The 22,200-nt window shown below is 47.1% G+C and overlaps 2 protein-coding genes across 3 annotated transcripts; one reads left to right on the top strand and one right to left on the bottom strand.

The window, feature by feature from the left end:
* The first annotated feature begins 8,857 nt into the window (after nucleotides 1-8,857).
* LOC101768154 (NADPH-dependent diflavin oxidoreductase 1) lies at nucleotides 8,858-14,021 on the top strand. Of its 2 annotated transcripts, XM_004969799.2 has the most exons (12): nucleotides 8,859-9,314; nucleotides 9,393-9,470; nucleotides 9,543-9,647; nucleotides 10,133-10,224; nucleotides 10,361-10,542; nucleotides 10,634-10,722; nucleotides 11,806-11,880; nucleotides 11,977-12,087; nucleotides 12,378-12,512; nucleotides 12,651-12,770; nucleotides 12,927-13,143; nucleotides 13,291-14,021. In XM_004969799.2, exons 1-12 carry the CDS (start codon nucleotides 9,126-9,128, stop codon nucleotides 13,818-13,820), a joined length of 1,923 nt encoding a protein of 640 aa, XP_004969856.1. In that variant the 5' UTR covers nucleotides 8,859-9,125; the 3' UTR covers nucleotides 13,821-14,021. The 2 variants fall into 2 exon arrangements, with proteins under 2 accessions (XP_014660778.1, XP_004969856.1); XM_014805292.2 differs by having other exon boundaries at nucleotides 8,858-9,314; nucleotides 9,393-9,647.
* A 799-nt stretch (nucleotides 14,022-14,820) lies between these two features.
* On the bottom strand, nucleotides 14,821-16,628 carry LOC101767742 (BURP domain-containing protein 3-like). Its single transcript, NM_001287226.1, has 3 exons — nucleotides 16,590-16,628; nucleotides 16,193-16,265; nucleotides 14,821-16,091 (listed from the first exon to the last, which is right to left on the bottom strand). Exons 1-3 carry the CDS (start codon nucleotides 16,626-16,628, stop codon nucleotides 14,821-14,823), a joined length of 1,383 nt encoding a protein of 460 aa, NP_001274155.1.
* Between the last annotated feature and the right edge of the window lie 5,572 nt (nucleotides 16,629-22,200).

The following is a 22,200-nucleotide window of genomic DNA, read 5'->3' as shown; positions in this document are numbered from 1 at the left end:
ATGGCATGGATGGAAGGATCCATTCTGCAGACTGGTAGTTCGTGTTTGGTGACAGGTGCCGCGCCCACGTACGCGCTCATGTCCTTGATCGAGTCCCTGTCCATGTGTTAAACAAAAAATTCGTGGGAGGAGGCATGTATGGATTCCCAACATGTCCCATGGTGTTGGCAAAATGTCCCTGACGATAACACACACACAGTTAGCTCACGTCTACGTGATCCGTACCGATACGCCTTCTGTGCAAATGGATATAGCTAGCACTGATCGCAGTGTCAGCAAGAAGCTAGACAAAAATGAGTATTAGGGGTATTTGGATCTTCAGTCCTGACTAAAATTCATGTCACATCGAATATTCGGAGACTAATTAATTAGGAGGACTAAACATAAGCTAATTATAAAACTAATTACACCGATGGAGGCTAATTCATGAGACGAATCTATTAACCCTAATTAATCCATCATTAGCACATGTTTATTGTAGCATCACATTGTCAAATCATAGACTAATTAGGCTTAATAGATTCGTCTCGCAAATTAGTCTCCATCTGTGCAGTTAGTTTTGTAATTAGCCTATATTTAATACTCCTAATTAGTATCTAAATATTTGATGTGACAGGAATTTTTGGAGGTGATAAAGAAACATACACCCCCTTATTCATATGCAAGTATACGCACACAGCTTGTCCGACACTGCGTGCGTGCTTGCGGCGTGGATAAGATTACATAATTACTCCAGCAGGGGGATTACGTGTCCCGGCGGCAAACCAGCGCCGTGTTACACGACATCTAGGGCAGGTACGAAATCCATATGGAAGTGGCAGTATGCCATTTTGCATGCATGATGCATATGCATCCATGTAGGATTGTTTACAAGCAGCTTGTCTTCTAGGCAGGAAGCAGGGAGGTTGAAGCGGTCAAACGCCGGGAGGCTACTCTTCTAGATTCTACTAGAGCAACTGGTTTCGCAAGCAAATGGATTAAAATTTGCTGAAAATGTTTGAAAGCTGACGCTCTATGGGCTGCCACTAAGCATGAATACCAAAACAATGCGCCCAGTGTGTGACCTGTTTCGGCGCGCACGCGAATTTTTCCGATCACATCGCCTTTAAAAAAAAAATCTAGCAGCGTTTTTTTAAAAGATTTTGGGCCGAACGACCGCGGGCCCAACATGCAATTGCCTCCCGCAGCCCAAAGAACGGCAATTAGTAAATTCATGGGCCTGCTAGGAGTCCTTAACCTATCTGGCCTGCTGGGTCGATTCCAGCCCAACCAGCTCGGAAAGGACCTAAACGAACAGGCTCAAAAAAAAAAAAAAAGGGTCGAAGCCTCGCGGCGGCGGCGATGGAAGTCGGCATGTCCTCCCCGAGAGAAGAGATGATTGAGAAAGATCACGGAGAGGCCATCGTGACGAAGAGGCCACGCGCAGAAGATGAGAAGGAGCGGGAACTCGAAGGTATGAAGGGATTCCGCGAATTTTGGGAGGAGATCACGTCCCCGCACTTGGGGCCATTGACGGCTACCAGTACGTTTATATACCTAGTTCCTTGCTGCTCTACGCTGCGTTCTCGTGTTCCCTTTCCACCCGATCCTGATCTTATCAATCCTGCAAAATTATAACGGAAAAGAGAGGAATTAACTGACCGACTTGCCGCGGTTCGATTGCAGCCGGGTCGGACATTGGCCCCCATGCGCTACACGGATTCAGGACCACCGCGATTCGGTGCTATCCCCTACGATTTATGGTCTCGAGTGTGGCCCATCCGGGTCTTTGGCCTAGATGCCGTACGTGACTCCATGGATCACAAGCGAAATGTCCTCTTTGATCGCTCCGAGGAGAACCCTCAATGCGAAGGTACGTGAATATGTGATAGACCCGATGCAATGGTTGTCGTTGCTTTTAACACACACACACTTACATTACCATGTCCAGTCAAATCCACTGCAGTGACCTGAAATATGGCTAAAGACCCACTCTAAACAAGTGATCCACTTACACTTCCATTCTCATTTTGCGTAAAAAATTTTAACCGGAGTTAATACACTTTCCGACCCCGGTATTTAAGCTGGTCTAGCTGGCTGTCCACTTCCGGTTTGGACTAAAGTCCTGGCTGCTACAGTAGCACGCCGCTACAGTACCCGATTTTTGGTCCATTGGACCATGAGCTGGGATGTCACAGTATGCAAATTATAACTTATTCAATTTAATAGATTGACTTATTAGAATTAATTTGTATTGCATATCGACTGCTTTAATAGTAAAGTGCCACTCTGACAGTTAAGATATGCATTCGCAGTATCGAATGAAATTTGTGTCCGCAGGCTATGTTCAATTTTTATTGAATTTCATTTTTTAGGAAATATCTAGTTTGTTCCCGAGACCACAACAAGCTAAAATGTTCGTTTATCAAGTCATTTGCAGTTCTTTTCAACGTCTAAACTGTCATTGGCTGATCAAATTTGTTGCTTGATTGTACGCCAAGATTTTTTTTATACATGATGGCAGTTTGCTTTCGTGGAATATGTGTTGAGAACCAAATTATTTGTGGTTCATTTGTGCATGTGAGTTAGATTGAATACCTCATATACTATCCATAAACAAAACTGCAGTACCTGCGAATCATCAATCTTTCTTCCAAATGGAAGAAAATGTTAGGATATTACAAGGGTACCTTCGATAAAAGGACGTTTCCGATCATGACCTACAATTTCAGATGTTTACATTAAAATGTTGTCCATTTCTACCTATCCATTTCTCCTTTCCATTGTCACTTGCATTTCTATTTTGTTTTGTATTGGTTCATTGTTTTAACTTTTGGCTACTCGCCAACTAGTCTCTGTTGCCTATGGTATTATCTCCCCCTACATCATCTTTTTTCGAACATCATTGTGATAAACTTTTTATGCACTTGTAACATTGCAATGACTCTGTTAAATGTGCACTCTCTGTTCATTGCAAACTTCCCTTTCGTGCCTTACCTTGTGTACTGTAAATATGGAGTAGCATCTCATACCGAATAAATACTTTTTTGCAGGATTCATCCTTGGTGCTCACGGGTCCCAGTCGTGCTATTGCATTGATTGATCCTCCAGTATTTGAGGTTGAGCTCAGAGTTCTGGGATCAGAAAGAAAAATTTGAAGTGCTGTATATTTTGAATACACTAGTCGCTTCAGTAAAAGCAAGGCTGGTCTAGTTCAGACTTGGACTGAGTCATCGAAGCGTAGCACGATAGAGGTAAAGTATTCAGAACTGAATGTACCATTGGAGGCAACGATTGAGATGTGTCATTCAGAAGGATATGTTGATTTTCATGGAAGGTTTTACGCTCATATGAGTATATGGGTGAAGAAGATATAGTGCTCCTTGATTCTGGGGATCATAAGGTAACTTTCAAGCCTGATGGCCATGTTCTGCTCTCACGAAAGGTTGTTTTAGTCGAGGAAGGGGCGAAACTAGTTCTTGGTGTGAAGGCTTGGCAAAATGGAGATGTTGATAGTGCTGTTGTAGACACTGCTGAATTTCCCGCTAGATTCCACAGCAGAAGTGATGGATGCTTTGATGTTGGGTTTTGCAAGATGTCTATTTCTGTAGCTTGGTCAGTGCTTTGCTAGGTAGTATGGTTCTCTTCCGCCGTCGCAATGTGTAGGTAGTTGTAAGAATGTGCGATGTGTTGCTGATCTTGTATCCTCTCTATTGGATTCATGATTGTTCCAACCAATTATCACACAGAGATATCATCTTGATAAAGGCAAGCCATATTTTAGATGTCTTTAACAGTTCAATGCGGCATTTGGAGACACGAATCTAGCTTCCACAGGCCCCATGAACATACAACACAAACATTAATGGTGACATCAGAACAAATCTGACCACCGGCAAGGATGACTTGAACAGGAACACCCAAAAAGACACGAAACGACTGTTGCTGCTTATGTACTTTCTAGAAGATGCAATTTACTAACTTTAGCGAATCAAGAGTTAATAAAATGACATAGGGTTTAACATGATACTCCAAAATTCACAAACTTAAAGCTTAGTACTCCTTCTGTTTCAAATTGTAGGTTGTTTTTCAAATTGTAGGTCGTTTTAACTTTTCTAGGTTCATAGATATTATTATGCACCTAAACATATTATTATGCACCTAGACATACACTATGTCTATATCTAGGTACATAATAATATCTATGAACCGTTAAAAACCTAAAATGACCTACATTTTGGAACGGAGGGAGTAGATCTACATAGGGTATGTTTGGTTAGCATGATATACAAAAGGTGAAGTATGGTGCACAAATAACAATTGAGTTTTAAATACAGCCTGGACACTACATTTGCAAGTCTAAAGTACACTTTTCACGCACAACGTAGGTTTTTGGAAGAAGTCTATTTTTGACAATCCAACTATCACCTCACTTTGATTTTGACCATCCAATCGCAAAACCAGAAATCTTTGGCCATCCAACTATTAAAATCGTTCATATTTGACCATCGGACGGTTTTGGTGGGTGGTTTTGCTGATGTGGACGCCACGTGGTGGTAGGCCCACTTGTTATCCCTCCTCTCTCTTCTCTCTCTTTCTTCTCTCCTCTCCCTCTCTCTCTCTTATGCCGGCCATACCACGCGCCTCCAGCCGCACCCACGCCTCTCACCCCCGCGCCAGCTGCCGCTGTCCCCCATGTTTCCCCGGTCCTGGCTGATTTCAGCTCGCCCACACCGTACCCGATTCCAACGGCAGAGGCTGCCAAGGCACCAGGCCCGGCGGCGACGGTAGCTTCCGGCCCCCACGCGAAGTCGCCACACCGCTCGCGCAGTTGCCAGCGAGTGATAGTGCGGACCTTGGCGAGCGGCGGTGCGGGAAGGGGCGGGGCAGGCCCTGGCAAGTGGTGGAGGGGCGCCTGCCTGCGGTGTGGAAGCAGCGGGGTGTTCAATCGTCGGCTGTCCGACGCGTTAGGGGTTCAGATGGGTGGCGCAGGAGATAGAGGAGGTAGAGGGCTTCGTGCAGAGGTGCTCACCGGCGGGGAAAGTGCTCAGGGATGGCCGGAATCGAAGATGGTGGCTGTGACGGCGGTCGGGTCAAGATCCATGCAGCGGTGATGCTCCGGTGGATGACAAGTGATGAGAACCGGTGGGATGCGTGCGTCTCGGTGACGGTGTCTATCGGTGTTTTATACCCGATAACCTACCAAGGGGTATCCTAAGGTAATAGATTGGTTGGTGGGGGATCGCTGGACCTGGAACTCGAAGGTAAAAGCGAGGACACAAGACATAGATTTATACAGGTTCGAGCCGCCAGAGTAGCGTAATACCCTACGTCCTGTTTTGGGTGTTGTATATTGCACCCTGTATTTGGGTGTTGTTTGATGTTGAGATGGTCCTCTCTTGTGATTCTATGAGGTCTTCACCTGAGGTGGTTCTATAAGGTCTTCGCCTACCGATCTAAGGACCCCTACCCTCCTTTATATACTCCAGGGAGCAGGATTACTAGTCGGTTACAAGGAGGAGTTCTAGTAGGATTACAAGGTATGAATCCTAGTAGGATTCCTGGAGAATTCTAGTAGGATTCTGCCTTCTTCCCTCCTTACGGGTACTGGGGATCTATCCCCGACAAGCCTCCAAGCGCTTCATAGCCGAATGTAGCAGTCTTCGAGTACTTTTCAGATCCTCGCCGAGTAGTATTAGTACTCTTCGACTATTTTGTCTGGCTGAATTTTCAAAATTCCTCACAACTGCCATGAGGCTATGGTGTGGTCAAGCCCTTGATCGTCTTGATTTTGTAATCTTCATCTTTGAAATATGATATAGAGGGTGGCGAAAGTCGCACTTCATATGGATTAGCCCCCGAGCCTTAGGTTGAATCGAAGAATCAGGCTGAGGGTCAATAAAATCTTAAATCTTCTTTATTCGTCTTGAAAAAAATTAAGTATTGGGTGTAGCTTATCAGCCCCCGAGCCTTGGAATGATTAAATAATCAATCCAAGGGTCTTAGCGAGCTTGGTCTTCACGCAAGTCACCATCCGAGTAGTTTTGCGCCATCCAGCCCTAAGCTTATGCGCCAGATGAGTTGTAGGATCCACGCCAAATAGTTATTTAGCGCTTAGCCCCCGAGCTTGAGAGCCAGCGGAGCTATTGGAGGTATTCCGAGTAGTAATTAGTGTTTAGCCCTCGAGCCTGGGAGCTAGCGGAGCCATTAGAGGTACACTGAGCGTCCTAGAGAGTCGTCGCTGAAACTTGACCTGCAAAACGAGATGCATACATTATGTAGCATATTTGTAGAATTTTGAAGATACTACTGAAATTTAGTCAGTGATGAATGTAAATATTGTGTGTCATGCTCCTATTTCGGCCATATTTCTCCCGAGTAGTTAGCCTGTTACGTTTAGGCTCTTAGTCCCTGTTTAGCTATTGCCACTGCGTCTGAAATCTTGTCTCATGTACGCATACTGGCACTGCTGCTATGAAGATATTTGTCTGATGTCCTAGCGTTTAGGCATGACAGAAGATGGTTGTTGATGAAGCTGACTTGTCGGAGTCGATTCTGACTAGTTTGTCGACGGTGTGAGGCCCGTCCCCGACTAGTTTCTAGTCGAGATTAGTAGTTGACGTAATCGTTAGCGGATCGCCGAGCGACCTCGCAAAGTTGAAGTAGTCGTCATGAGTTGATGCGACCGGATGTTGGTGTAGTAATGCTCGCATACATCTTCTGTGTACGTTGAGCGAAGATCTTGGAATCTTGCAGTGGTCTTCTGTGTGCGTGTAGCACAAACCAAGTTGAATTTTGTGCCAACATTCTTCTGCAAGGCGGCGGCGGTGCTTTGATCTTGCGGCGTTCCTTGCTTGTCGTCGAGTACTTTGAGCTTCGATCGTTTCTCCAACAACATTGATGGTGAGCTCATCCTATGAGACATCATCGGGGTGACGCTCATATCGTGGGTTCCTATCCTGTCGCTCTTCTTTTTCGTCCACTTGTCCAGTAATGACGGCGAATAGTTCTCACTCTGGAGAGTAGCTTCCCGAGTTTGAAGTGATGACCTCCATGGTGCCTCCTTCCTCGTAGATGGGCGATAGAGGAGCTCCTTCCTGGTACGGGAGAGTGTCGAGGTAGGCGATGAGTCACGAATTGTCATCCTTGGTGAGAGCGGGTGGTTTCATGTTAGGCCAGTAGACGAATCTGCTTTGAGAAGTTGATGTGATTACGAGGCCTTGCTGTGAACATAATAAAGGGGTCTTCTTGTCCGGATCTGAGTAGTAGTTGAGGTTCTCGATCGCATCCATATCAGATTGTGATCTAGATAGGGCCGCCTGATAAACAATGGTAGCGTTGCGGAGTCTGAACGGGAATCAACTCTAGTAGTAATCTGACTCGCACGATATCTTATACACCAGCGGAAGAAATCGAGTTGTACTCGGACTCGTCCCCCCAGCCTCTGACTAGCTTAGAAATTGAAAATTCGCCGAAATTCATGACGAGATCCTCCAGAGTTTGGCACTGGAGCTTCATGGTTTGTTGTTTTTTCTCCGGGGTCGGCGCAATGTGGCGGCGGAAATTTCCAGCACCATCTACAACGCAAACTCAAGAGCCAAAGATGAACGTCGCGCCTGCTTCAAATGCGACGATTGGCTTGATGATGACTTCTGCCATTTAGTTCGCCAGTGGTAAATTGATCTTGATGATAGGTCTTTCAAGCTCGCCCGATAATCTCGACGATCCCCCTACTTGGCGCGCCAGATATCGATGTTTTATACCCGACAACCTACCGAGGGGTATTCTGAGGTAGTAGATTGGTTGGTGGGGGATCGTCGAACCTAGAACTGAAGGTAAAAGTAAGGACACAAGACACAGATTTATACAGGTTTGGGCCGCCAGAGTAGCGTAATACCCTACGTCCTGTTTTGGGTGTTGTATATCGCGCCCTGCGCTTGGGTGTTATTTGGTGTTGAGGATTTGGTCCTCTGTTGTGGTTCTACGAGGTCTTCACCTGAGATGGTTCTATGAGGTCTTTACCTACCAATCTAGAGACCCCTATCCTCCTTTATATACTTGAGGGGACGAGATTACTAATCGGTTATAAGGAGGGATCCTAGTAGGATTACATGGTATGAGTTCTAGTAGAATTACAGGAGAATTTTAGTAGAATTTCGCCTTCTTCCTTCCTTGCAGGTACTAGGGATCTATCCCCGACAGTGTCCTCGTAGTGGTGTGTGTTCTTGCTGGCGTTGACCGAGGTGGGCGAATTGGCTTGGTGAAACTCATCGACGGTGACGACTTTGTCTTCGTGCGGGGGGCTACGGCAACGGCTAGCGTAGGGGAGGTGCCAGGAAGGGAGGAGGTAGGAGGGGCCATAGGGCAGCGTCCATGGGTGGACGAGGCCGGCGCCGAGGCCGGCGCCGAGGCCGGCGGCTGTAGACGGAGGAGAGAGGAGAGAGGAGAGGGAGAGGAGAGGAGAGAGAGGAGAGGGAGACGAGAAAAGAGAGAGAGGAGAGATGACAAGTGGGTTCTACCATCACGTGATGTTCATGTTAGCAAAACCACCCACCAAACTGCTCGATGGCCAAATATAAACGATTTTAAGATTCTTGGTTTTATGGTTTGATGATCAAAATCAAACTTGAGACGATGGTTGGATAGCCAAAAATGGACTGGCCGGCGCGGGTGACGCCAATCCGGGCCTATGGGCCGCTCGGTCTGCGGAGTTTTTCAGGGGTACTTTGGGAACCGACGACTTCGGGTTTAGTTTTTTGGGCTTTGTTGGCGGCCCACGTTCGTAGCAGTCTGCCTGTGGGCCTTCATGGTCCGACTTCAAGCCCAAGGTCAGCTTGGTACCCATTATGGGCTGGGCATGGGCAAGTAAAGTCAGCAACAGCAACTCTCCTCTGACTCTCTCGCTGGCAACCGGCGCCGCCGCCGCCTGCCGCCGACGCAGGGAGGCTCGTGCGTGTGGGGAGCACCGAGCGCATCGATCCAAGCTCACGCATCGCCTTCTCGGTGTCACGGTCAGGCGGGCGCAAGGCTGCAGCGGTGGCAGGAGATCGCGTGAGCGTGACCACCACAGGGCAGGGCGATTGGGGCTGCCTCTTGGCTGCGCTTGTTGGCCGCCGCTAGGTTACTTGCAGGCTGCGGATTCTCTGATGAGTTCTGACTCCATGGTGCCCTCGGCCGCGGAGGCTGAGTCGGCGGCGTCCGCAAGCGGCCGCCTCCTCGTGCTCTACGCCTCGCAAACCGGGAACGCCATGGACGCCGCCGAGCGCGTCGGCCGCGAGGCGGAGCGCGGTGGCTGCCCGGCCGTCGATGTGCTCTCTATGGACAGCTTCGATCCCGTAAGCTCCAAAAACCTTTAGTCCCCAGGCACACGACCCTTACATGCGAGTATATGACGCCTCTGCTTTTTCGTGAAGAGTCGCTTGCCGAGCGAGCGGTTCGTGGTCTTCGTCGTGTCTACCACGGGGCAGGGCGACCCCCCGGATTCCATGAAGGTCTGGAGATTCTTCATCCACTTGATTATTTCCAGTTGTCTTGATTGCTTATTGGGTTGGATTTCGCGGCAGGGGTTTTGGAGGTACCTGCTTCGGAAGGATCTGGGCGCGCAATGGCTCGAGGGGGTCCGTCATGCAGTGTTTGGACTCGGGGATTCAGGCTATCAGAAGTACAATGTGAGGCTTCTGTCTGAGTAATTGACCTTGCTAGCACACAATTAATCAATAATATGTGGGGATATGTCGAAATCGATTGCAGTAATTCACCTACAATATGGCGATTTATTGCTGGAAGAACATTTGACTGTGTGCATCTTTAGAAAAAAGTATATGTTTATAACATCATATACTGTTTAGATGTTCTGTTCATCTTGCTTTGGATAGCTGCAATGAATGTGCGTGCGTGTGGTGGATCGGGGGTAATAGATTCTTTTTAATCTTAGTGCTATTTTGGTGAATGCTTGCAAAGTTTTAATATAACCAATATAGCAGTTTGAAAACATTTGCAAGCCCCCAACATCACATTTTAATTCCTTTGTATACTGTAAACATGCATTCTCAACCGTATTGATGTCTTATTTCTATCAAATTGAGGCTGTAAGGTCATAATGTACAGTCTTTTTGTTTCTGTTTGTCCTTCATTAGTGTGTTTACTACTGCAGTTTGCTGCAAAGAAGCTTGATAGAAGGCTTTCACATCTTGGTGCAGAACAAGTTGTAGAGATAGGCTTGGGAGACGACCAGCACTCTTCAGGGTATGATTTTAATATCTTGTTTGTTTTGTACTAAATAATTGTGACAGTGTGGTTCTAAAATTTATACACTATCATTTTCTTTTTGATCAGAAGCATTTCTCAACTTTAAGGATTTTCTTCATTGTTGTAACATCAGATATGAAGGGGCTTTAGATCCTTGGTTGCTGTCTATGTGGAAGTCTCTGAATGAAACTAATCCGGCACTCTTACCTAGAGTATCTGATATCAATGATCCTAATTTGAGTACTTTGGGGGATCCAAAAGTTCATGTCATTTATTACTCTTCCAATGAGGTTCCACAAGATTCTATACTTTCAGGTAGGTATGAGTGTATGAGCTGGCTAGTATTTACTGGTAAACTCTATTTTGCAGTATTTGTTCACGATTTTAGTTAATATCTATTCCGCAGAACCCAATAAGATAATAAATAGCGCAAGGTCAATGTCCCCTGCGCTACAGTTCCATGATGATGGAGGGCCACCTTACATGCTTCAAATGGTATGCACTACATGTTCTTACAGTTTAGACACAGCTTGAACTTGAACCATTGTTATTTTTATTCTTATTCCAATATCTAGGTTTCACTAGTTTTATTTTGCTTTGAAAGCATTATAATTACAGATTACTGACTATTTCTACTTATGGATATTATTTACTTTTTGTTCCTGTGGGATCGTTAGTGATCAGTTATCATAAAGAGGTACCTCAGTTATTTGCTATATAAAAAATCAATCTAGAGTACTCAATTCATTGTGGAGCAAAGGCACACGCCGCCAAAATCACTGCATACCCATCATTAATTGGCTATGCAATTGTTTCTAGGATCTGAACTGAGCATAATTTAATAGTTCGTTCATAGTGGCCTCTGAGACTCAGAAACTAAATAATATGTTCTTATTGTTATTTTCTGAATCGAGGCCATCCCCCGCTTCCATTACGTAAAATGGAAATACCAGAGTACAGGTACAGAAATAGAACAGGGGGGGATACGACAAACGGCACACCTAAGCTCCTACCCTGATTCAAACTAGTTGTCTAGGTGCAAACCTTGAAGTAGCGATCAAAGTATTAAGTGTGACACATGGCAAAGTACTCATCGTAGCCTATGTTAATTAAGCCCATGGATCATAGATTCTGGTAACACATGGTATGCTGGAGTTAGCTTCTCTAGCTGTTATTCTTTTCTGTGGCCATTTGGCCAAGTACTCATTGTAGTCAACCCTACTTGCAAGGTAACTTCTATTATAGTACAAGTTGAGAAGCTACCACTCACTACCTGTTCCATGGACACTTCAAATTTACTGTGAGAAGCTGCCCACTATCTTTGCTATACTGAGCTCAATTCGAGTGCCACGTCATAAGTTGATAAATTTTATGCTCGGTAGGCTTGATTGGCATTGCAACAAATGGTTACCATGCATAAATAAAGTCCAACTTAAATAAGCTTTTAAAGACTAGTTTGGCAGACAACAAAGGTGATTGTCATTGTGTTGATAGTCCATCTGTTATGGCCAATGTATTATGATTTAGCTCAAATCTGTATATTGTTTCTGTTGCTGTTGATATCTATCACCCTTTCAGGTAACAAATCAACGTCTGACTAAGGAGGGTTCTGACAGAGATGTTCGCCACTTTGAATTGGAAGATCCATCTTCTGTATGTCATTTATACTACAATATGTAATTGTCTCAGAAATTCATATGACACATGATACTTCATGAATGAGAAGATAATTGCATTCTCTCATGTTAGGCCATCAGTTATAAAACTGGCGATGCGCTAGAAATCCTACCAAGTCAAAATCCATCAGCTGTTGATGCCTTCATTGAACGCTGTAATTTGGATCCAGATTGTTACATAACGGTATGCGAATCTCTTTTGTAGAGTTATCCTCTTGCAACTTTGTGTTTTTCCTCTCCTGCTGCCGAAATTTTTTGTTATTTTTCCAATACTTGTCCTGTACCCATTAGGAGCAGTAACTGGCTTTACAGTTTTGTTTTACAAGCAACTTAGCAGCTGGTTTAGACAATTAGACCTTTATTTCTTGAAATTATGAGTTTATCAGTTGTTCCTTTTTTTTTAAAAAAAATCTTCTCACGTGTTTGCAATTATCTAGTTGCCTAATGAGGAAGCATGTCCTCTTGTTTGTCCAGATTCAAGCAAAAAGTGGGGATAAAATTTCCAAGGGTTCAGTTGTGAGTAGCCTGATGGATCGCATCAAATTGAAGACATTTGTTGCTTTGACAATGGATATTGCATCAGCTTCCCCTCGGCGGTATTTCTTTGAGGCAAGAGAGCCAATATTTTGAATGTTTTTTTTCACGAACCTCTTTTCAACTTTTTATTGTCTCATATTTACTCCAATGTTCTTCTGATATGTCATGCCAAACTGCCATAGCTCACATGAGCCCAATGTTCTATGATAGGTCATGAGCTTTTTCGCAACAGCTGAACATGAAAAAAAGAGGCTTCAGGAATTTGCTTCACCTGAGGGAAGAGATGACCTTTACCAGTACAATCAGAAGGAGAGTAGGACTGTTCTAGAAGTGAGCATGTTTGCACTTAAGATTTTTTTAGGAACTTTCATGCAATACATGCCTTAGTGCCCAGAATTATTTTGGCAATAATATGCCTTTTTGTCCTTCAGTTGATTTTCATGGTTCAGAAGTGACATGTGGATGTGGTATTGTGGTGTTTTTTAGGTGTTGAACGATTTTCCTTCGGTGCAAATGCCTTTTGAATGGTTGGTGCAACTAACACCTCCATTGAAGAAAAGAGCTTTTTCCATCTCATCATCCCCATTGGCACATCCGAATGAAATACACTTGACTGTTAGCATTGTATCATGGCTTACTCCATTCGGGAGAACACGGCGCGGGCTCTGCTCTAATTGGCTGGCTGGGCTTGATCCAAGTAAAGGTACGCTCTGCGTCAATTATTTGCAGTTAATATCCTGGCTCTGTTTTTCTTTGTTCTGTTATTTACCTGGACATGACAGCTCTTGCTCCTACTGTACCTACCAAAACACAACTATTAACTCTTATCACACATTGCAATTATTTGCAGACAATCTTATCCCGTGTTGGATACACCAAGGATCCCTGCCTCCTCCACATCCATCGGTTCCTCTTGTGCTTATTGGACCAGGAACAGGATGCGCACCATTCCGTGCATTTGTAGAGGAAAGGGCTGCGCAGACTGCAGCAGAACCAACAGCCCCAGTTCTATTCTTCTTTGGTTGTAGGAATCAAGATAATGATTTTCTATACAAGGATTTCTGGTTAACTCATGCCCAGGACGAGGGGGTGCTTTCCTCGAAAAAAGGTGGTGGTTTGTTTGTTGCTTTTTCCAGGGATCAGCCTCAAAAGGTCTATGTACAACATAAGATAAAGGAACAAAGTGCAAGAGTCTGGAACTTATTACTCACCGGTGCTGCAGTATACATTGCCGGCTCTTCAACAAAAATGCCTGCTGATGTTACAGCTGCACTAGAGGACATTATCTGTAAAGAACATGGGGTCATAAAAGAGGAGGCCTCAAAATGGCTCAGGGACCTAGAAAGGGTTGGTAGATTTAACATTGAGACATGGTCATAGTTGTGATGCTTCTGAATCAGGCAAGAAAATACATACTATCAGAATTCCACAAATATTTGTTGGGTATGAAAGTAGGAGAGTTTGAAATTAGGAGAGTGTAAAATGTAAAAACATACATGTGCACAACTGCACATAAATACAAACAAATTATTACAGAAGAGATGATCTGAGGATGACCTAACAACTTCCCTCTTACTCCTATCAGGAAGGCCATTTCATTTGAAATTTGGTGCGAGCAGTATAATGACATCAGCATTCGTGGTATTCCATTTTTGTGCGCACTCAGCTTGTGGAGCATCCTTTCTGAGATACTGAAACATTTTTTTTTTTTGCTATTTAATGACCAATCTGAAATTCCACTAGTAGTCGTAGCATATAGATTATTTATTGATTCGTTTCAACAACTTAATCATCATGACGCAATCCTGGTCTCTTTTGAACCGTCTGCTTCATGCTTGTTTGTTATTGATGTGTAGGACATGCATTACCTCAGGCTCCCATATCAAAGAGTTTGTGCACAATTATTCGCGCGTTCAGCTCTATCTATCTAAGGAGTCAGGTCGGTACTTTTTTGCTCTTGTTCTGCTCCTTCCATTGTAGTTTCTTTTCAATTTCTATACTATGTTTTCTTTTGGGCTCCTCCTTCCATTGTACTTTTCAATTCTCTTGTAGTTTCTTTCATTCTGTGCCATGAATGGGCTGAGTAGCTCATGCCTAATCGGCCGCTCAGTTTTAAGATTGAAGGTTTAGTCTGCTAGAGAAGTTTGTTTAGGCTGAGAACAGCAACGCTAAAGAGACGTCTGTTTATTTAGAACTATACAACAGAATCTAGCAGGTGATCGATACTGGCTGGCAACACCATCCATACAAGTATCAAGTACTGAAAACATAAGCAAACTCATGATACCATATGACAGTATGCCTAGAGGTACTAAACGTAAATGAAACCATCAGGCAGCACGAACGTTGGCGGCCGGAGCAAACGGCGGCCATCCAGCGGTCAGCCGCTGCGGGTCCAGACGACGTGGTCCTGCGGCAGGAAGTGACAGACCGGAACGGTGCCGGGCTTCACGTCGAGCACCTGGAACGCGACGTGCTTGGGGTTCCACCCGGAGGTGTCGGCGTGGCACACCGCGACGGCGTCCACGGCCGTGCCGTCCCTGCCGACCATCGACACCGAGTACGCCCGCGTCTGCCGCGTCAGGTGGCACATGAACACGGCGTACGCGTAGGGCTCCGCGTGGCAGGCGACGAGCCGGCCGTCGTCGCCGGTGCCGGCGGCGCGCTTCACGCCGGCCACGGTGTACTCCTGCTTCGGCGACCCCGGCTTCGCCACGACGGTCGAGACGGCCCTCACGTGGCTGGTCCCGAGGCTGGACGTGGCGAAGTCGACCATGGACTCGTGCGACGTGGCGCAGGCCTTCTTCTCGCCCCTGGCCGCGGGCGCCTCGCAGTCGCGCAGCGTCTGCGCCATCTCCGCCGCCTCGACGGAGTCCGGGTTCACCGAGAAGCGGCTCAGGATCTCGGGCACCTTCTCGGAGGAGAACGGGATGGCCTCGGCCTCGCTTCGTGGGAGGAACTTCGTGCCGGCGCCCGCGGTGCCGGTGAACTGGACGGTCACCTTCTTGCCGGCGTGGAGGTCCTTCTCCTGGAAGAAGAGCGCGACGCTGGGGTCGTCGTGCAGCTGCGTCTCCGTTGCGGCGTAGTTGTACCGGAAAGGAGAGACGTTGACGTGGACGGGCTTCCCGCGGGGCTTCACGTTGACGCCAACCCCGCCCTTCCCGACGCCGACCGTGGTGCCGCCCGGCTTGCCGTAGCCGGGGTTCACGCCGACACCGACGCCGCCTTTGCCAACACCAACGGTGGTGCCACCCGGCTTGCCAGGACTGACGTTGACGCCCACTCCGCCCTTGCCGACGCCGACGGTGGTGCCACCGGGCTTGCCGTAGCCAGGATTGACGTTGACGCCTACTCCGCCCTTGCCAACGCCGACCGTGGTGCCACTGGGCTTGCCGGGATTGACATTAACGCCGACGCCACCCTTCCCGACGCCAACCGTGGTCCCGCCGGGTTTGCCGTAGCCAGGGTTGACGTTAACGCCAACACCGCCCTTCCCAACGCCGACCGTGGTGCCACCGGGCTTGCCGCTGCCAGGATTAACGTTGACGCCGACGCCGCCCTTGCCTACGTCGACGGTCGTGCCCCCGGGCTTGCCATGCCCAGCGTCGACATGGACACCGCCCCCGCCGACGTTCACGGTCGTGCCGCCGGCTGTGCACAAGCAGGGGAAGAGAAGCATTACGTATGTCAGGTCGACAAGCCTATATATGTATGTACGTGTACCGAGGGTACGCAGCTGTTTAGTACTATACCTGGAGTGTTCGGAAGCGCAGTCTTCCAGTACTGATCCGGAGCACGAGCTGCATGGCTTCCTACTGACGCAATCTGCATGCAAGTCACAAGGGCCTCTAGGCATCAGAGATCTTCACCGTGTATGATTACTACTAGGATCAAAAGAATGTAAACATCGTCTTCTGGATGGCTCGAATGCAAGCATACAAATTCCTTTCATGGTTTGAAGTTTGAACAAACATAGTAGTTGATGTAAACTGAACCTCTTGTGAATATTCTGCAAAATCCCACGCAGCAGTATATGTTTTTTTTTCTTCTAAATGAATACTGTAGGGATCAAGACTTCCCTAGCAAGGGTGAATGAAATGATGGGAGAAGAAGCACAGAGGACGAGCTGCGTGGTAGTGAGGAACTGACCAATAGGAAGCCAAGCAGGCCGGCGAGGAGCCTGTCCATGGACGATGAAGACTGACCAATGAGGAAGCCGATGATCCGATCCCAGAGTAAAGGAGAGCGATGCAGAGCAGACGATGGTCTTGCAGGTGGCAATCCCCAATATTTATAACCCGAACCAGGAGGTAGATCGGGCGTTGGGGGAATTAATTGGCACGAAAGGAACCAATAACTTGCTGCTGCCGGAGGCACGGCCAGCCGCAGTAATGGAGCGCTACCACTGAACCACCAGGTCCTGCTCAGCTCAGCACTCAAAGTCTCAGATCAGTGGAGCACGCATCACAGTGGTGGTGTGGCAGAGAGACGCGTGCTCAGGCACGGCGACCGCGGAGAACGCAGGCCTAGAACACGACGGGAGCGGGTGGCCATGGCCCATGGGAACTGTATCGCGGCGGCCCCTCAACCGCCCCCCGCCTGGCTGCGTGCCTCGCGCCATTGAATGCCCGTCGGCGTGGCCCGTGGCACAGTCGACCGACCGAGGTAATTACGCTTAAAAGGACCAGTTTGGCCAAGCTCCTTGGGGCTCCGGCTCGTGCTTGTGGCTCCTCCAGCGGCCGCTGTGAGAGGGAGGAAGAAGAGAGAAAAAAATGACTCGGGTGAACCGTAGATGAACGGTGATGCGTTAGAAGGAGCCGAAGGTAGATGGACCTGTGCCAAACTGGCCTGAAGAAGAAGTGAAGAACAATAGTAATAGCGTAGTAACTGAAACCGGATTCGTCGTGACAGAAAAGAAGATAGTTCTGTGCGAACAGCGAAGGCCACGCCTCTCTTTTGCTTTCGTGTTCATCCTGAGCCGAGGCCCGAGAGATACGAAGAATTGAACGTATGCTACGTCGAGAGAGAGTGTGTGTGGTAGGATAGCATGTAGAGAGAGATAACGCATTATTTCGATGGCGTAGTATACGAACAATGCAGCCATCCATGAACCAGATCCAGGACCATAACTCCGGTCTCTGTCTGGTGGTTGCAAGGGTATCAGCGTATGGTTCGAAGCACTTACTACTGCGAGACGGCCGCCGTGCTGGGCGGCATGTAAGCTGCACGGGTGCTCTGATCTGATGATGCGATACATCGGTCGCGGTTGCGACTTTGAGCGGAACAAAGTAACAACAGGACGATCTGAAGGCCGGCGGACAAGTAATGGAGCGTGGAAACTTGGGGAGCCAGGGCCAGTTCGTCTCCCTTCTGGTTGGGAGTTGGCTGGGGACGAGCACGAACTCACTTCCAACTTCCAAGCGTACGTGCACCGCATCCGATCCGCCACCTTTCCGCCGCCGGACCACGGTTCATTCATTCATTCAGTTCATGGTCACGAAACAAGGGAGCTGGTATACATGGGAATGCCATGACCAAAGTATTCTTGTTGGTATCTTTTTCCTCGGTTTCAATCATCAGTATCGGTGTAGGCTCGTGTGAATCGTACTTGGCTTTGTCGGTGCTTTCAGCATCCGTGCAGTCGGGTACAGGTCGAGTGCTGCTCTCACGGGTACTGTTCCAAAAATGTCCCACTGCATTTCTACTTCTTCTACTCAAAGAAGGCCTTGTTTACTTCCCAAGTTGGGAGTTGCAAAATTGGCATTTTGCCATAAATGCGACACTGTAGCGTTTCGTTTGTATTTGTGAATTATTGTTCAAATATTGACTAATTAGGCTCAAAAGATTCGTCTCGCAAAGTACAACAAAACTGTGCAATTAGTTTTAATTTCGTCTACATTTAGTACTCCATGCATGTACCGCAAGTTTGATGTGATGGGGAATCTTCTTTTTGCATAGTATCAAAGTTAGGAGTTTGGAGGGAAGTAAACAAGGGCGAAGATAGAAAAGAATCGCTATCGAATCAGGCCTATACGATTACAAATATTTGAATCGGGGCCTTTGCAACTGTACGAAAACAGAATGCTAGCTACACTGCAATCAATTCGGGTCAATTCCTTTGCCATTCTCGCATCCCCATCTTCGGTGCCGTATCTCACTTCTCCGTGTGCAACCAATCCTGAAAGAGGGAGGGAGGGATCGAAGCCATCTCCATTCCTACTCTCTTCTAGTTTCCCATGCGTGGCTTGGTTCCTTCTCTTCTGCCTAGGCCTGAGGCCATCCTTTCTATCGAGGTGGCGTTGTCTGTGTGGTTCTCGGCGGCAGCCATTTGTGTCGCACAACCGCCAACCGTAACAACAGCGGACCTCCCGAAAGGTACAGCGGCGACAGAGTTTACTACTACATGTCGTGCTGGATGACGAACCCCTGGACCCTGGTGCCTTCCCTTGCTGTGAGTGGAACTGAAACTGAGCAACTGAAGATTCCAAAGGCATTGCATGTTAGTACTGTGCACGCGTACGATTGGAGGGAATACACGGACACGGTATATGCTCCACCGGAAGCGGCTAGGTGCATCTCTTTATACAGAGACTCTGATAATTTACTCCACTAAAGGGGAAAAAAGGTCCATTGAAAATGGTAGACGAGGCAGATCTGCATACAGAAACAATGCAAAAAGATTGTTACCTTCCAGCCTTCCAGGCAAGCGATGCTGGACGGCTGATTTGGACTATTTCCCCTAGCAGAAAAGGGGATTGCATAATCTCCATTACTTCCAAGTTGTTAGCGCCATTCATGTGCACAACATAGCAGTGGTGGTAGTACTAGAGTAATTCGTAGTCTTTCCAGAAGCTCCGGCTCCCATTGCTCCTTTCGTTTGAGAATGCAACATAACCAGACCGACAGATGTGGAGCTGCGGCCAGCGCCCAGCTGACACCTGAACGCACGACATCCACGACAGGGATCCGTAAGAATCCCATTATACTCCACATGACAGGGTCAGGGACTCAAGAGGCAACACCAGTAAGGGTGGAACAACGCATGCCCCCTTGCTCCGTGCATTTTCAATCACACCCATGAATGCAGTTAAATGCATTCACCCACCGTTTCATGACTTGAAATTGACAGCAGAGAGCCAGAGACACGCACCCTCCCAGCTTATACATTTGCCCAAGCTTGCATCCCAGCAAAATTGCCAAGAGGCTCTTACTGACGTGCAGGTCCTGATCTGACATGACAGGCGGATCAACACGCACGGCTAGAACGAGGGTATGGTATCGCCATGCCATCAGTCAGTTAAGTGGCGGAAAGCCAGCACGACACGTCGACACTGCCCTCCTTAATGGTAAAGGATTTCCAACCGGCGGTTGGCCGTTGGATGGTAGTGGTACGGCGACGTTACGTACGGCACTGTTGCCCTTAAGGCCTTAACACAGGCGCGGAAAGCCCCTTTTCGAGCCAGTTTGGTGGATAATCTCAAGCGAGAGCAGCAGCAGCAGCATCACATTGCCGATATGGACAGTTCTGCCGTGGTACCCATACTTTTGTGGCCGGGGCACCTAATGGCAGGCCTGCTGCTTCTTAATGCGAAGAGATCGGCCTCCTGCGCACCTTTATGGGCGGTTGTTGCATGAAGCTTTCTTTCAGCAGGAATGGGGGAGCAAACTCAACCCCTGAAGCAACTACAAAAGATGGGCCACTCGACAGTATTCAGCAACATCATGCCAGTTCAAAGATATCCATCCCGGCATGGAGCCAACAGCCAAGAGTTTTGCAGGCTTGAAATCGTGCGTACGGTCTCGGATCGGAGCTGTAGAGAAAAATGAAAACAAGAGGGAAATGGCGCTTACTGACAGCGTACACTTTTAGCTGGAGCTTTAGGTGCCGCAACAAATCTAGCTTGTTAACCTCAAAGATCAGGGATTCAGGAACTCCGGATTTTCGCGATCATAATGGGCCTGAAACTTCTGTTTTGCTGTATTCCCCCCTATTCAATACGCTTCGTGTGGTCAAGAAAAGGATGACAATTCACGCTGTTGGTTTGCTAACTATTCCTCACACGGGCCAGGCAGAGAAAACCCCAAATTGTTCTCGGTCTAAATTGTCTTCCCAGGCCCGGACCAAAAATCACACTAGACACAATTGGAGCCATGGATGATGGGCCAGGACTACCTATAAGCTTGGCCCATTATGGTCGCAGTCTGCTTTGCAAGGAGGCCCACCAGCAGAAATCCTATCCATCTTCCGGAAGATTATTTCCTAGTTACTTTCCGATGTTTGAAATTAGTGCAGGTTCCGTCCGCCGTCCAACCTTCCAGGCTCGGGCGGATAGGCTTTTTCTTTTTCGTTCATTTGATTTCCCCGTTCCATTCCAATCTTAAGCTCACCTTCCTTCGCTCGGGGTGTCAAGAAGGCAACCACGCGGTTCGCTGCCGCCAACATGCTCTGCTTGGGTCGACGACCGCGGAGGTTCTCTGCCGGCGATCTCTCTGGGAGGTTGTTGCCAGCTCGCTCCGCTCGAGTCGTCAAGGAGGCGGCAATAGGATTTTGTTTGCTGTCGATTTCTTCGGCAGGTTGTTGCCAAATTTATCTTCTCCGATCATCGAGGCATTCGAGCAACGCCACCGCTGAATGGCTCATTCTCCGCATCTAGGTGCAGAACCCTCGCCTCTACCATACGTCACTCTCACCACCAGGTATGCTCTCTGCCCCCTAAACCTAATCTGCTCGTTTCCCCCACTTCTTAATTACCATGATAGCGGATGGTGGAGGATCCAAGCTCCAATCAATAGAAAATCTAGTGGATGAGCTTCTCAATCAAGTGAAATTATTGGTTCTACTGTATGTTGACTATTTTGGTGGATTGGTAGTGAAATTTAGTGTATTTTTTAATGAATTATTGTTGTAATTTTGAGATCTACTGTCAGTGATATTTAGGGTATCTTGCTCAATTACTAGTTGTAATTAGTGTTGCCACTCGAACAAACTCTAGCTTATTGTTCAATAAATCATTTAGCCTTATAAATTATGAAGATCTAAAGTCCTTATGCCCGCAAGTAGTTTGTAATTGCACCAAACAATCTGATTCCAGCTAGCAAACTTCTCAACTGGACTATATATGTGTAACACCTCGGGTGTTTAAATTGTAATTAACCTTAATCACATGCATAATATGAGCATTAGCATTTCACATGTGCATTTTGGCTTCCATAAGTTTTAGTATCATTTGATCACTTGTGGTTTTAAGATGCATTTTGGAGTGTTCATGCTATTTTTTTGTTTTCAAATAATATTAAAAAGAATAAATGTGAAATTATATAGTATGCTCAAAGATAGTTGAAGATGCTAAATAAATCCATTTTGTGTCATGACCATGATGGAGTAGTGGACCAAAGAGGAAATTCACCTTTGAAACTTGCTTAGAGTTGAAATTGCCTAAGTATAGAGATGCTCCTTTTAACCATTTTTGGAGAACAATAAAAAGTTAATTTTATTAAGCACTCAACTTTTATACCATATGAAAGTTGTACTCTAAGGTATGTATTTCAACATAAGCATGTTGTGAATCTAAGAAGATGGTGTTTAAGTGTTCAAAACTGAGGTCAAACTTGAGTCAAGAATGGGTCAACCAGTGCTTTGAACTCACCTGCTCCCATCCTTCCCTGCATGAAACGTGCAGCACGCGGCGGCCATCGGCCAGCCGGTGATGCTGTGCTGCGCTGCGCCAGCTTCCGCGGCAATCGTCGCACGGCCCTGGGA

Source organism: Setaria italica, chromosome V (genome assembly GCF_000263155.2).
Source record: "Setaria italica strain Yugu1 chromosome V, Setaria_italica_v2.0, whole genome shotgun sequence".
Classification (NCBI taxonomy): Eukaryota; Viridiplantae; Streptophyta; class Magnoliopsida; order Poales; family Poaceae; genus Setaria; species Setaria italica.
Note: the sequence above shows the minus strand (reverse complement) of the source record. Positions and strands in the feature narration are given on the sequence as shown.

Bases quoted from the DNA above. Each gene is read 5' to 3' on its own strand.
- LOC101768154 (XM_014805292.2), top strand. From the start codon at position 9,126: ATGAGTTCTGACTCCATGGTGCCCTCGGCCGCGGAGGCTGAGTCGGCG. The intron at 12,088-12,377 runs GTATGCGAATCT...TTGTTTGTCCAG, and splicing joins ATCCAGATTGTTACATAACG to ATTCAAGCAAAAAGTGGGGA. The intron at 13,144-13,290 runs GTACGCTCTGCG...AATTATTTGCAG, and splicing joins TGGGCTTGATCCAAGTAAAG to ACAATCTTATCCCGTGTTGG.
- LOC101767742 (NM_001287226.1), bottom strand. From the start codon at position 16,628: ATGGACAGGCTCCTCGCCGGCCTGCTTGGCTTCCTATTG. The intron at 16,266-16,589 runs GTCAGTTCCTCA...ACTTGCATGCAG, and splicing joins GCCTGCTTGGCTTCCTATTG to ATTGCGTCAGTAGGAAGCCA. The intron at 16,092-16,192 runs GTATAGTACTAA...GCTTGTGCACAG, and splicing joins TGCGCTTCCGAACACTCCAG to CCGGCGGCACGACCGTGAAC.